Source organism: Candoia aspera, chromosome 1 (genome assembly GCF_035149785.1).
Source record: "Candoia aspera isolate rCanAsp1 chromosome 1, rCanAsp1.hap2, whole genome shotgun sequence".
NCBI classification, from domain to species: domain Eukaryota; kingdom Metazoa; phylum Chordata; class Lepidosauria; order Squamata; family Boidae; genus Candoia; species Candoia aspera.
In genome coordinates this window covers 338,430,775-338,442,661 of record NC_086153.1, presented here as the reverse complement: position 1 = coordinate 338,442,661, position 11,887 = coordinate 338,430,775, and the positions used below count along the sequence as shown (strand labels likewise).

Sequence of the window (11,887 nt, the reverse complement as noted above, 5' to 3'; positions counted from 1 at the left end):
CGGACCCCAGTGGCTTTGCTTTGTCCCCCCACCCAAGCAGAAACCCTGGAATTTTACGGTACACCACCTAGTAAGAGCAACCCAATCTGGGACGAGAAATAAAATAAGGAGGTGCTTGTGGAAAAAAGCCTGTTTTTTGGTCACTGCCATCCAGAGCCTGTGGAAAACTATTCCCTCTTGCAGAAGTGTGCTCTTGGTTAAGCGAGTTCTTTCTGTGCTCGGTTGTTCCATAATCTGAATTAAAAGCGTCAATAGGAGGGTTTGGAAACTGTTACCAACCCTTTTCTGAACGGAAAAATAAACTTTTCATGGCCCAATACTTCATAAGCAGTTCTGACCGGCTTTCCAGACCACACACTGTAGGGATTGGAGTTTTCAGAGAGTTATCAGTCCTGCTCTTTCTTCATAAATGGAAGGTACGACACTCCTGCTGTTGAATTCTCGCCTAACCGATTCGGGAAAGCAACCTGTATAATCTGCACCCGGAACCAAACCATTTTGGCTCATCTGTGCAAGAGAAGAGGGCGTCAGTTAAAGCACCTGTTTCTGCTGCTTCTCTTTCTTCCGCCTGCATGTCAGTTAAGTTCACCACTTTCACGCAAAGTTGGCACGTTTACAAGCATGCCACAACCTCGCAGCGGCAACCGAGGCAACGGTAAAACGAGGGGGAAACAGAATCCTCCAAGGCCGACCCTTTGCTCGGTGCAGGGGTCCAAATTAAGCACCCTGTTCAGATGGCTCTCCATCCACCTTTCAGATGCACCACCTCCTGGTTCCAAACCAAACTCATCCTCCTCCTGAGGTGGTTCGAACTTTCAGCTGGAATCTGCCTTAGCTTCTGTTAATTATTCCTCCCCACTTTTATCGTCCCAGTAACAACTTTGTGAAGGTACCCGTAAACTTAGTCAGGGTCCCTGAAGCCATCTAAACCAGTGTTTCTCAACCTTAGCAATGTTAAGATGTGTGGACTCCAACTCCCAGAATTCCCCAGCCAGCAAAGCTGTGGGTCATTTCCAACCCCCAATCGTCCTCTTTGTCCTCCTCTGAATCTCTTCCGACGTCTCTGGATCCTTCTCAAGCCCGGTGCCCGCAACGGGGCACACTCCTGGGTACCACCAGCCCCGTCTCAAAACCAACCGACAGCCAAATCCCACCCCCGTTTCCAAATCCACCACCTGGATTGATCAGCCAGTTCTCGGGTCCTTGAAACAAACGGGTGACTCTTCGCTCGCAAATCCACACATTCCGACTTTAATTTGGCAGCACGGCCAAGAGGTGGGGCCCAACCGCTTTAACCTGAACTCACATTGACTTTTCACGAGAAACAGAGAGCCAGAACAGGTTGGTGAAAAATTGGCTCTCTGGTGGCTCTTTTATGACCCTGATAGAATCAGGGCTATTCTCTGCAACGCAGGTATCTCTGCTCAATGGCCAGAGGACGCGACGCTGCTCCAGATGGCTTCATTTCATAAGTTCCTTGATGTACTTCCATCCTTGCTGTGTGTAGTCGCAGCTCTTGATGGGGGCTGCTGAAAGAGCACTTATGGCGGTACGAACCCCTGTGAAAAAAGGGAAATAATAGAGTTCAACCCCAGCAGGAATCAACGACCTGTTCCAGGAACTTGTGATTTATGGGTTTGATGATTAGGAAGGGTAGAATGTGGAAAGAAGGGAGCCATGATGTAACCTTAGAGAGAGAGGATAAAATATAAATGCATTTATAACTGCTGTAAAGAAGATTGGAAGCCATTTCCTTCCTTCCTTCCCTTCCCGTCTTCTCTTTCTTTCTTTCTTTCTTTCTTTCTTTCCTTCCTTCCCTTCCTCTTTCCTTTTTTTTTCTCACTTTTTCCTTCCTCCCTTTCCTTTCTCACTTTTTCCTTCCTTCCTCCCTCCCTCCCCTTCCTTCCTTTTCCTTCCTTTCTTTCCCTCTCTTTCTCACTTTTTCCTCCCTCCCTTTCCTTTCTTCACTTCTTCCTTCCTTCCCTTCCTCCTTTCTTTTGTTCATTTCTTTTCTCTTTATTTATCACTTTTTTTACTTTACTTTCTTTCTTTAAATTTGTACTGTTTTTACTTTGTAAAAAACACCTTCAATAAAAATTATTTTTTTTAAAAAAACAGGAATCAAAAACCTGTTTCATTTCAACTCTTGATTTCTCCATATAATCAAAGATGTTGCATTTTTAAAATTCTGGCTCCATATTGACCCCATCAGCTGATAGCTTGAATCAGGCCTGAGTTGTTTTGTTGTTTATTTGTTCAGTCGCTTCCGACTCTTCGTGACTTCATGGACCAGCCCACGCCAGAGCTTCCTCTCGGTCGTCGCCACCCCCAGCTCCCCCTGAGTTGACAGACCTCAAATTGTAATTCTTAACAGCATTCCTTTTTTCCCCCTTCCTCTTTATGCCGGCAAAAGCTCCATTCCCTTGGAGAACTTACCATGTACACTAGATAAGCCCATTCGCGGACAAGCTGACCTTTGAAATTTCAAACAAAATACCGTGAAAAACGCATCACCTGTGGATAAGCCGACCCTCAAAAATTTTTTGTTCCTGCTCAACATTCAGCTGCTGTATGCACAGTTGATGTCTACACGTCTTAAAGTTGCCCCCGTTGAGAAAGACTGCTCCAGAGGCTGGATAGCCATCTCTCCAAAATTCTTTCACAGATCCTGCACTGAGCAGAGGGCTGAAGGAGATGACTTCTATCATCTCTTCCGACTCTAAGATTCTAAGAAGGATCTCATGTACTTCGTCTCAAGGAGCAAAAAGTTTTCGGCTGGACTTGGCTGGGAGTTACCTTTACCCTGCATGAACAAGTGGGGTCCATACTAAGTCGTGATTTGCTTAAGCACGGTTACTGAATAAGCCATAATTGGCTACATTCACACTCATCATAGTTAGAGGCCATTACACCTGGTGGTTGGTTGCAAGGATAACAGCAAACAAGGTGAAACATGTGCAGGCCCATCACCCTCACACCCGTGATCATCTTTCTCCAGCCACAGTTTTTATCTCAGTCCCCACTTTTCTTTAAAAAAAAACCAATTAAAAAATGGCTGCAATCAAATGCAGAAAAAGGATTGGTTCAAAAAGTCAATCGTACCTGAGTTCCAGGCATTGCACAGGGAAAAATCAGTTTTTGGAATCGGTGGAATCTGCAGAAATGAAAAGACATAAACATATTGAGATATTTGCTGGAAAAGGGTTACGTCAGCAAGGAGCTAAGGACGACTTGCTGAGATGGCCAAGTTGACCGCTTTAATTAGAGATAACACAAAAACTTTGTCTACGTTTAATGCTGATTGGAAACCCCTTACTGATTATTTGCGTGAACAGAAAAAAAAATGAAATTCTGATGTAATTTTGATAATTAGGAAAAAAACAAAAACAAAAATAGATTATAGAAAGAAATGTAAGCAATGCTGTAACCATAGAGTAAGAGGTTAATCTACATTTATATTTATAAATTCTGGGAGTTGAAGTCCACACATCTTGGCCTAAGTTGCCAAGGTTGAGAAACCCTGCTCTATTGGATCATTTTGCAAACTCTGGTGGTGGGTGCACCCCACTTTGGAGACCTGCCCCCGGATAAGCAGGTCCTAGCTGGGTCCATGATCCATATCAGTCCAGAGGATGAACCGACACGCTGCTCTGGGCTCACCTGCCAGCCAAAATACGTGGTCCATTCTTCCACAGCTGGCAGAACAGCTGCCTTGGCCTTATGGAGGGCTTGGGCACCCTGTTCGCTGCCACCCAGCAGCCCCTGGGAGTAAACCACATAAAGAGCACCGCCAGCCACGCCTGCCTTAGTCATCAACCTGCACAAGAAGACAGAGAGGTCCCTTGGAAGTCTGCTGGCTTGGATCCCCAAGATGTCCCCGTCCAAAGTTGCCAGCCTGTTGAACATTTTCCTATGAAAGAAGCGTGTGGGGGGATGAAGTTGCAAGCTGTTCGGAATCCTTTGGAGTGGGGAGGCCATCACCAATGTAATAAATAAGAATGTTAATGCATTTATTAAATTATTACACAATTTATTACATTACAACCACAATATCCAGGAGCAAAGAGGTGGTCAGCTAGCACTTGGCAGACCCTGAACAGGAGCTGAACCGCATGAGGTCTGCTTAATGGTTGGAAAGGAGACCACAAGGAAACCCCACAGAGTTAGGCTCACAGGGAATCTCAAAAGCACCCCAGCTCAAGATCAGCACAAGCCAAAGTGCTGCTGAGAAATGTTCCAAGTCAGGAACAGAATTCGACTCCAAAGTAGGTTTATCTTTAAAAAAATCAGCTGACCTGCATTCAAATAATTATAATTACATGCAAATTTGCAGGATGGGGAGGGCCATGTGATGTTTGGGATTCTGGGCTCATCTTCACAGCGGTGGGAATGCACTTCTCTCCTCTCCTGGAGATGGGCGAAGACTACATCAATTTTGAAACAGGGACCACCATAGCATTGCTCCACGTGCTTTGGGAACGAGGCTGGGGTGTCGCTGTCCATACAGAAAGTAAGATGGATTACTTTGGGGGCCGTGATTGGTCGGGAGAAAGCTGGAAGTGTCTGGGGCAAACTAGCAAAACGGAAACGGAAACCAATTGATCTAAATCAGTGTTTCTCAAGCTTGGCCACTTGAAGGTGTGTGGACTTCAACTCCCAGAATTCACCAGCCAGCTGACAAACACTGATCTAATTTCAATTTCATAATTAATTATAATATAATTATAAATATAATATAATAATCAATCAATTTCAGTATTTTTCGAACTAAGGCATGTGGACTTCTTCATGCTGGCTGGGGCATTCTGGGAGTTGAAGTCCACACATCTTCAAGTGGCCAAGTTCGAGAAACACCGATCCATTTCCTGTCCTTGGGCAACAAAAGAAAAAATTACCAAGAATTATATATATTAAGTCATTGAAAAAAAGGTTGCTAATAATGAGCAATAATGATGACTGAACAGGGAAATATCGCTGTTGTGAAAGACCGCTATTCCGTCTTCCGCAAGATTGATGTTCCCCCGTCTAAAACAAAACAAAACAAAACAGGCCAAAAATACTTGCAGGGTAAAATTCTGCTCTCTTTGCAGAAATGGCCACAAAGGAACTGAATCCAGCAGGTAAAAAGGAAGGAAAAACCGCACAGAGGGAAATTGGAGCCCAGTCACCAGCCCTCCAAAATGGTTCTTCCATTCAAGCTAGACCAGCCTTTCTCAATTTTTTTTGACCCCGGAGGAACCCTTGAAATATTTTTCAGGCCTCGGGGAACCCCTGAACATTCAGGCTCAAATACAGGCCAGGAGTTACCAAATTACTGTATTCATTTCATGGGTAGGCCTGTATATATGCGTTCACAGTGTTCTTAAACTAAAAATAAAGAATGAAGCTTAAGGTGTGAAGTTGCCCGAATTGGAAATAATTTTTTAGATAAATCGTGATCTCCCAGGGAACCCCTCGTGACCTCTCACAGAACCCTGGTTGAGAAACCTTGAGCTAGAATATCCCCATGGGAGGTCTTATTCCACTTACCTGCCTGATCAGCTTAATCCAGCTTTGGCTGGCAATGCAACCGAGGCTCTGTTGTGAGGATGTGTCCTCGATCAAGTTAAGGGGACTGCCTTGAAGCGGGGCAAGGTCTGTGGATGACCCCCCAAGTCTTCAAAAAGATGCATTGGTTTACTCTGGCCTCGAAATGCAGCACCTGTTGCCACCCTTGAAAGCAGCCACATCCTTCCCCAGGATAATACAGCAGCAGTCATTTGGAAAAGATGCGGCTGCTTTAAGGGGATGCAGACCAGTCAGGCATGCACACACCTGCGTGTCCCATAGCACCTTTGGGAGACCGCATCCAAAGGACCTCAACTCCCAGACTTCCCCAGCCAGCATCTGTGGACTTCAACTCCCAGAATTCCCAGCAGCCAGCAAGGGAATTCTTGGAGCTGAAGTCCACACAAAATTGCCAAGGTTGAACACTGAGCTAGCCAATCTTAAAAAGCTAAACAAGGTCAGATTTGGATGGGGCACCACCAGGAAACCTCAGGAAGGGGTTTAAAACCTACCCTGGGAAATAACAATGGCAAACCACTTGCATGCAGTTGCTAAAAGACCAAGGCGCAGAGGCTGGCGAGACCACCACAAGTCCACTTGACTCAAAGGAGACTTTTTTTTAAGCAAATGAGCGAGGTGGCCAGGCCTAGCTGTTCTCAAAAAAATCTCAACCTGGTTGATGTTTGGGGGGAAGACCACCAGGAGATCCCAAGGCTGTTTGAGAAACAGAGAAGCATCCAGGAAGAAAACCATGCCAAGCCACTTCAGTATGATTCCCACCAAAATTGCAAGGTGATATCCTGGTCTATTTTACCCTATTTTACCCTGTAAGAAGGATGCCAACCAGGAAGAGGCGCTACCGGATGCAGACCGCTGTGTTGGTCCATCCTGGCCCAAAATCAGGAGCCTGATAGGATTAGGGTTTCAACTGATGTGGTTTAACCCAGCCCTTGGCCCCGGAGCCCCAGAAACGTGGTTAACCGAGAGGAGCAAACCTGCTCGGTGATTTGGGCGAGAAGTGGGCGCAAATTCAACAGGGAAAGCTCTGCCGGCCTGCAAAGGAAGCGCAATCTTTGCTCACGCTCCGTCCAAACCTCGCCTGGAGCCTGAGCACCTAACAAACAGCAATAACTGGCTAGGATTGAATGGGGCGGCGGAGGCGGACTGGAGAGACCGGGGAATTGTGCAAACGGTTTGTCCCGAGGTCTTCCTAGGGAAGTGTGCATGGGGCGGGGGGGGCGAGAAATCAGCCCCTCTGGGTCTTAAGGTGGGGAGGGGGGAGGCAATTCCTTTACTGGCTGGGGAATGCTGGGAGTTGAAGTCCACACAGCTTAGAGTGGCCAAGGTTGAGGAACCCTGATTTAGACGACGGAAATGCACGGAATTCTGGGAGTTGAAGTCCGCACACCTTTTAGAATGGCCAAGGTTGAGGAACCCTGAGCTAGGGCATGTGATGGGTGGGGGGCTGGGGGGGCTCAGCGGAACTAAGGAGGGCCTCAAGCCCGAGAAAGCCCCCGGCACCGAAGCCGGGGAGGGGTCCGACCTCTTCGCGCCCCCGCCCCGCTTCTTTTCCCCTGCAAAACCCTCCTCAGCCCGCCCGACTCACTTGACCAAAGGGAACGCACGGGGCGCCATGGCTGCGCGAGGCCTCTTCCAAGGGCAGCCCTGCGCCCGGCCGCGCCGCCGCCGCCGCCTCCTCTCGCGGGACCTTTCGGGAATTGTAGGCCGGAGGGGCGGGCAGGCGAGCGGCGCGGCGGCGGCCGCCGGCGTTGCCCTGGCAACGCTTTCGCTTGCCTGTCCCTCCCCAACCTGGCGCCCGCGAGCTCAGCCTCTCCAAACCGGAGATCGCCGTGCATTGCTAATGCTGTATTATTCCTTTCTACTGCTCTCTAAAGAGCACTCCCTGGTTCATACGACGTGCTAGACCTGGGTTGGGTCGGCTGGGGTTCAGCGTGTCGTGGGAACCCTGCCCGTGCCCAGCATGAGTGAGCCAGACCATCACACGGAGCTATCACTGCTGGCATGGTTGGCTTGCTTGCTAGGGCGGAGTACGCAATGTTTAGTTCCCTTAACCACTTAAACTAGTAACACTTTGAAACGAAACACCATCCTTCCAATGCTACCTCCCTTCCCTAGCTCAGCTTTCAACCTCGACGGAGCATGCTCAGGCTGCATTTCTGCGGGGGGTCAAAAAAGTCAAGATGGCGGCCACATGCATGCGATCGAAGCCCCACCCTTTTCAGGTATGTCAAAAAAGTCAAGGTGCTGGGCACAGCATGCAATTGAACACCCACCCTTTTTTACAGGGCATTGTGATGTAAAATAGGGGTGGGGTTTTAGTTACACACTTGTGGCCGTCATCTTGACTTTTTTGACCCACCTGCAAACTTCCTTCTTGCACTTGGCTGATTGCACACCCATTCCTCCCCCCTCCCCCACTTTGTTTCTGTCTTATCCCAGTCCTGAATTTCCCTAGACTTCCTATGGCCTGTGGGGGGAAGATGGGGCATGTGACATCACCCATGGCATGACATCATTGTGCAAATGATGTAAATCAGGGTTTTTCAAGCTTGGCAACTTTAAGATGTGTGGACTTCAACTGGCTGGGGAATTCTGGGAGTTGAAGTCCACACCTCTTAATGCTGCTGAGGTTGAGAAACACTGACATAAACAGTAGCACCCCTGCACATTTGCACTACCTGCAATCACATCAGTCCCAAATTGTCATCGCCAACATTTGGTGGCGAATCACAGATTTTGGGTGGCACAATTTGTTGCCGCGTTTTGATGCCATAAGGCCTTAAGTCGATGTGCTGAGCCTCAGAGAAGCATAATACAGCTTTATTTTTCCGGTCTGTTTCCCCAACACTCTGGGGATATCACTGTATTCATGTCAGGTCCTTGGAAGCTGGGAAAAAAAATTCAGTACAAACCATGCAGTGGCCAGTGGCAAAACACATTGGCAAAACACATTTTGTTTTTTAGACAGTCTTACTGGCTCTCGCTTTTGTATTTTTCGTGTCTCAAATGGGAGGACCCTTTGCTGTTTTTTATCAGCTGATCTAAATGGTATCAAGGATTTGCCATAACAAAAAAAGAGGTAATCCCTGATTTAATCCAGGTTTTTGCTCCATGGGGAACACAATCTTAATCCAATACTGACACTGAAAATCTAGTCTCTGCTTGGATTCAGGACATGTGAAATTTATCTATTTTTAAAAAAGCAACCTTTTCTACTAAGCATCAGATATGCCTCCCTTTGGCACAGATTTCGTGATATTTTATGACAACAGAGTTTTCTTTTTTTCCTTTCTTTTTTTATCATTCTGATTTTCTCTTGTTTATAACGTCACCAAGAGCCAGACACGACTGAATGGTTAAAGCAGACCAGAGCAGATTTTTTTTTTTACTTTTTGTATCAGTTGATAAACAGGTGATATGTTTAGATTTGCTGTTGTTTGTCATTGTATTTTTCCTTTCTCTATTTTTTGTCTATTTATAGTTTGTTTTTTATTTTTCTGCTGTGAGTTCCTTTGTTTTTTCTTTTTGTACGCTCTTTTAAACTTGTTATAAAATAAAGTAATAAAAAATAGAACCCCTCATCTGCTGAGATAGTCGATTTCTGTTCTACAACAGTCACCTGTGAACTTTTATCTAAACAATCTTACTTAAACTTTTTGGTCTTTGGACAACTTCCCACCTTTAAAAATTATTGAGGACCCCAAAAGAGCTTTTTGCTTGTGTGGGTTATATTGATCTAGATTTACCGTAATAAAAATTAAAACTGATGCATTCTTTCCCACCACTGCTTCTCACAGTTGTTGGATGGGATTTTAATACTGTATTATTGTTCAACATAGGCTGGCAAATAATTTTGATTTTGTGGACCCCTGAGAGGGTCTTAGGGGACCCCCAGGGGTCCTAGGACCACACTTTAAGAAACACTGATCTAAAACGAACTTGGAAGTATCATTTGTGGGTAAAACTAGGAATGTCCATAATATCTGCAGAATTTGCATCCTTTCCCATTTATTTTTATCGTTCTCATCAGGTGGACACAAGTTAATTGACTTTAATCTCCCGTTACAGAGCTTTGGGACAGAAAACATTTTCTCTGGGATTTCCTTTTCATGCTCTGAAATACATTTGAAAGAAAATTGTAGCTGTAGGTTTTTCAACCTTCAGCAAAGGATCGTTACCTTGCCATGGTGCTGGAGCTTGAGCACCTCAATCACGCCATGAGCTAAACTGTGAAGGGCCACCCAAGACGGGAAGGTCGTGACAGAGAGGTCAGACTAAACGCGATCCCTGGGGAAGGTAATGGCAACCCACCCCAGTATTCTTGCCGTGAAAACTCAATGGATCAGTACAACCAGAGATATGTCGGTATACCATCGGAAGATGAGACCCCCAGGTCGGAAGATGGTCAAAATGCTACTGGGGAGGAACAGAGGATGAGTTCAACTAGCCCCAGACGTGATGACGCAGCTAGCTCAAAGCCGAAAGGACGGCTAGCGGCCGACGGTGCTGGTGGTGAATGGCGAATCCGATGTTCTAAGGATCAACACACCATCGGAACCTGGAATGTAAGATCTATGAGCCAGAGCAAATTGGATGTGGTTATTGGTGAGATGTCAAGATTAAAGATAGACATTCTGGGCGTCAGTGAACTGAAATGGACTGGAATGGGCCACTTCAGATGACCACCAGATCTACTACTGTGGACAAGAGGACCACAGAAGAAATGGAGTAGCCTTCATAATTAATAGTAAAGTGGCTAAAGCAGTGCTTGGATACAATCCAAAAAACGATAGAATGATCTCAATTCGAATTCAGGGCAAGCCATCTAACATCACAGTGATCCAAATTTATGCCCCAACCACAGATGCTGAAGAAGCTGAAGTAGAGCAGTTCTATGAGGATCTGCAGCACCTACTGGACAACACGCCTAAAAGAGATGTTATTTTCATCACGGGAGACTGGAATGCTAAGGTGGGCAGTCAAATGACACCTGGAATTACAGGTAAGCCTGGCCTGGGAGAACAAAATGAAGCAGGACATAGGCTGATAGAATTTTGCCAAGACAATTCACTCTGCATAACAAACACTCTCTTCCAACAACCTAAGAGACGGCTTTATACATGGACTTCCCCAGATGGACAACACCGAAATCAGATTGACTACATCCTCTGCAGCCAAAGGTGGCGGACATCTATACAGTCGGTAAAAACAAGACCTGGAACTGACTGTAGTTCAGATCACGAACTTCTTCTTGCACAATTGAGGATCAGACTAAAGAGATTAGGGAAGACCCACAGATCAGCTAGATATGAGCTCACTAATATTCCTAAGGAATATGCAGTGGAGGTGAAGAATCGATTTAAGGGACTGGACTTAGTAGATAGGGTCCCGGAAGAACTCTGGACAGAAGTTTGCAACATTGTTCAGGAGGCAGCAACAAAATACATCCCAAAGAAAGAGAAAACCGAGAAGGCAAAGTGGTTGTCTGCTGAGACACTAGAAGTAGCCCAAGAAAGAAGGAAAGGAAAAGGCAACAGTGATAGGGGGAGATATGCCCAATTAAATGCAAAATTCCAGAGGTTAGCCAGAAGAGATAAGGAATTATTTTTAAACAAGCAATGCGCGGAAGTGGAAGAAGACAATAGAATAGGAAGGACAAGAGACATCTTCCAGAAAATTAGAAACATCGGAGGTAAATTTCAGGCCAAAATGGGTATGATCAAAAACAAAGATGGTAAGGACCTAACAGAGAATATACAGAAGACCTGTATAGGAAGGATAACAATATCGGAGATAGCTTTGACGGTGTGGTCGGTGAGCTTGAGCCAGACATCCTGAAGAGTGAAGTTGAATGGGCCTTGAGAAGCATTGCTAATAACAAGGCAGCAGGAGACGACGGCATCCCAGCTGAACTGTTCAAAATCTTGCAAGATGATGCTGTCAAGGTAATGCATGCTATATGCCAGCAAATTTGGAAAACACAAGAATGGCCATCAGACTGGAAAAAATCAACTTATATCCCTATACCAAAAAAGGGGAACACTAAAGAATGTTCAAACTATCGAACAGTGGCACTCATTTCACATGCCAGTAAGGTAATGCTCAAGATCCTGCAAGGTAGACTTCAGCAACTCATGGAGCGAGAATTGCCAGATGTACAAGCTGGGTTTAGAAAAGGCAGAGGAACTAGGGACCAAATTGCCAATATCCGCTGGATAATGGACAAAGCCAGGGAGTTTCAGAAAACCATCTATTTCTGTTTTCTTGACTATTCTAAAGCCTTTGACTGTGTGGACCATAACAAATTGTGGCAAGTTCT

The 11,887-nt window shown here is 45.9% G+C and overlaps 1 protein-coding gene across 1 annotated transcript; it reads right to left on the bottom strand.

Moving 5' to 3' along the window:
* Nucleotides 1–1,235: 1,235 nt before the first annotated feature.
* MICOS13 (mitochondrial contact site and cristae organizing system subunit 13) lies at nucleotides 1,236–7,238 on the bottom strand. The gene is made up of 4 exons (XM_063294315.1): nucleotides 7,154–7,238; nucleotides 3,661–3,817; nucleotides 3,103–3,154; nucleotides 1,236–1,559 (listed from the first exon to the last, which is right to left on the bottom strand). Exons 1-4 carry the CDS (start codon nucleotides 7,180–7,182, stop codon nucleotides 1,462–1,464), a joined length of 336 nt encoding a protein of 111 aa, XP_063150385.1. The 5' UTR covers nucleotides 7,183–7,238; the 3' UTR covers nucleotides 1,236–1,461.
* Between the last annotated feature and the right edge of the window lie 4,649 nt (nucleotides 7,239–11,887).

Bases quoted from the DNA above. Each gene is read 5' to 3' on its own strand.
- MICOS13 (XM_063294315.1), bottom strand. From the start codon at position 7,182: ATGGCGCCCCGTGCGTTCCCTTTGGTCAA. The intron at 3,818-7,153 runs GTGAGTCGGGCG...CTTCTTGTGCAG, and splicing joins CGTGCGTTCCCTTTGGTCAA to GTTGATGACTAAGGCAGGCG. The intron at 3,155-3,660 runs GTGAGCCCAGAG...TCATTTCTGCAG, and splicing joins CCACGTATTTTGGCTGGCAG to ATTCCACCGATTCCAAAAAC.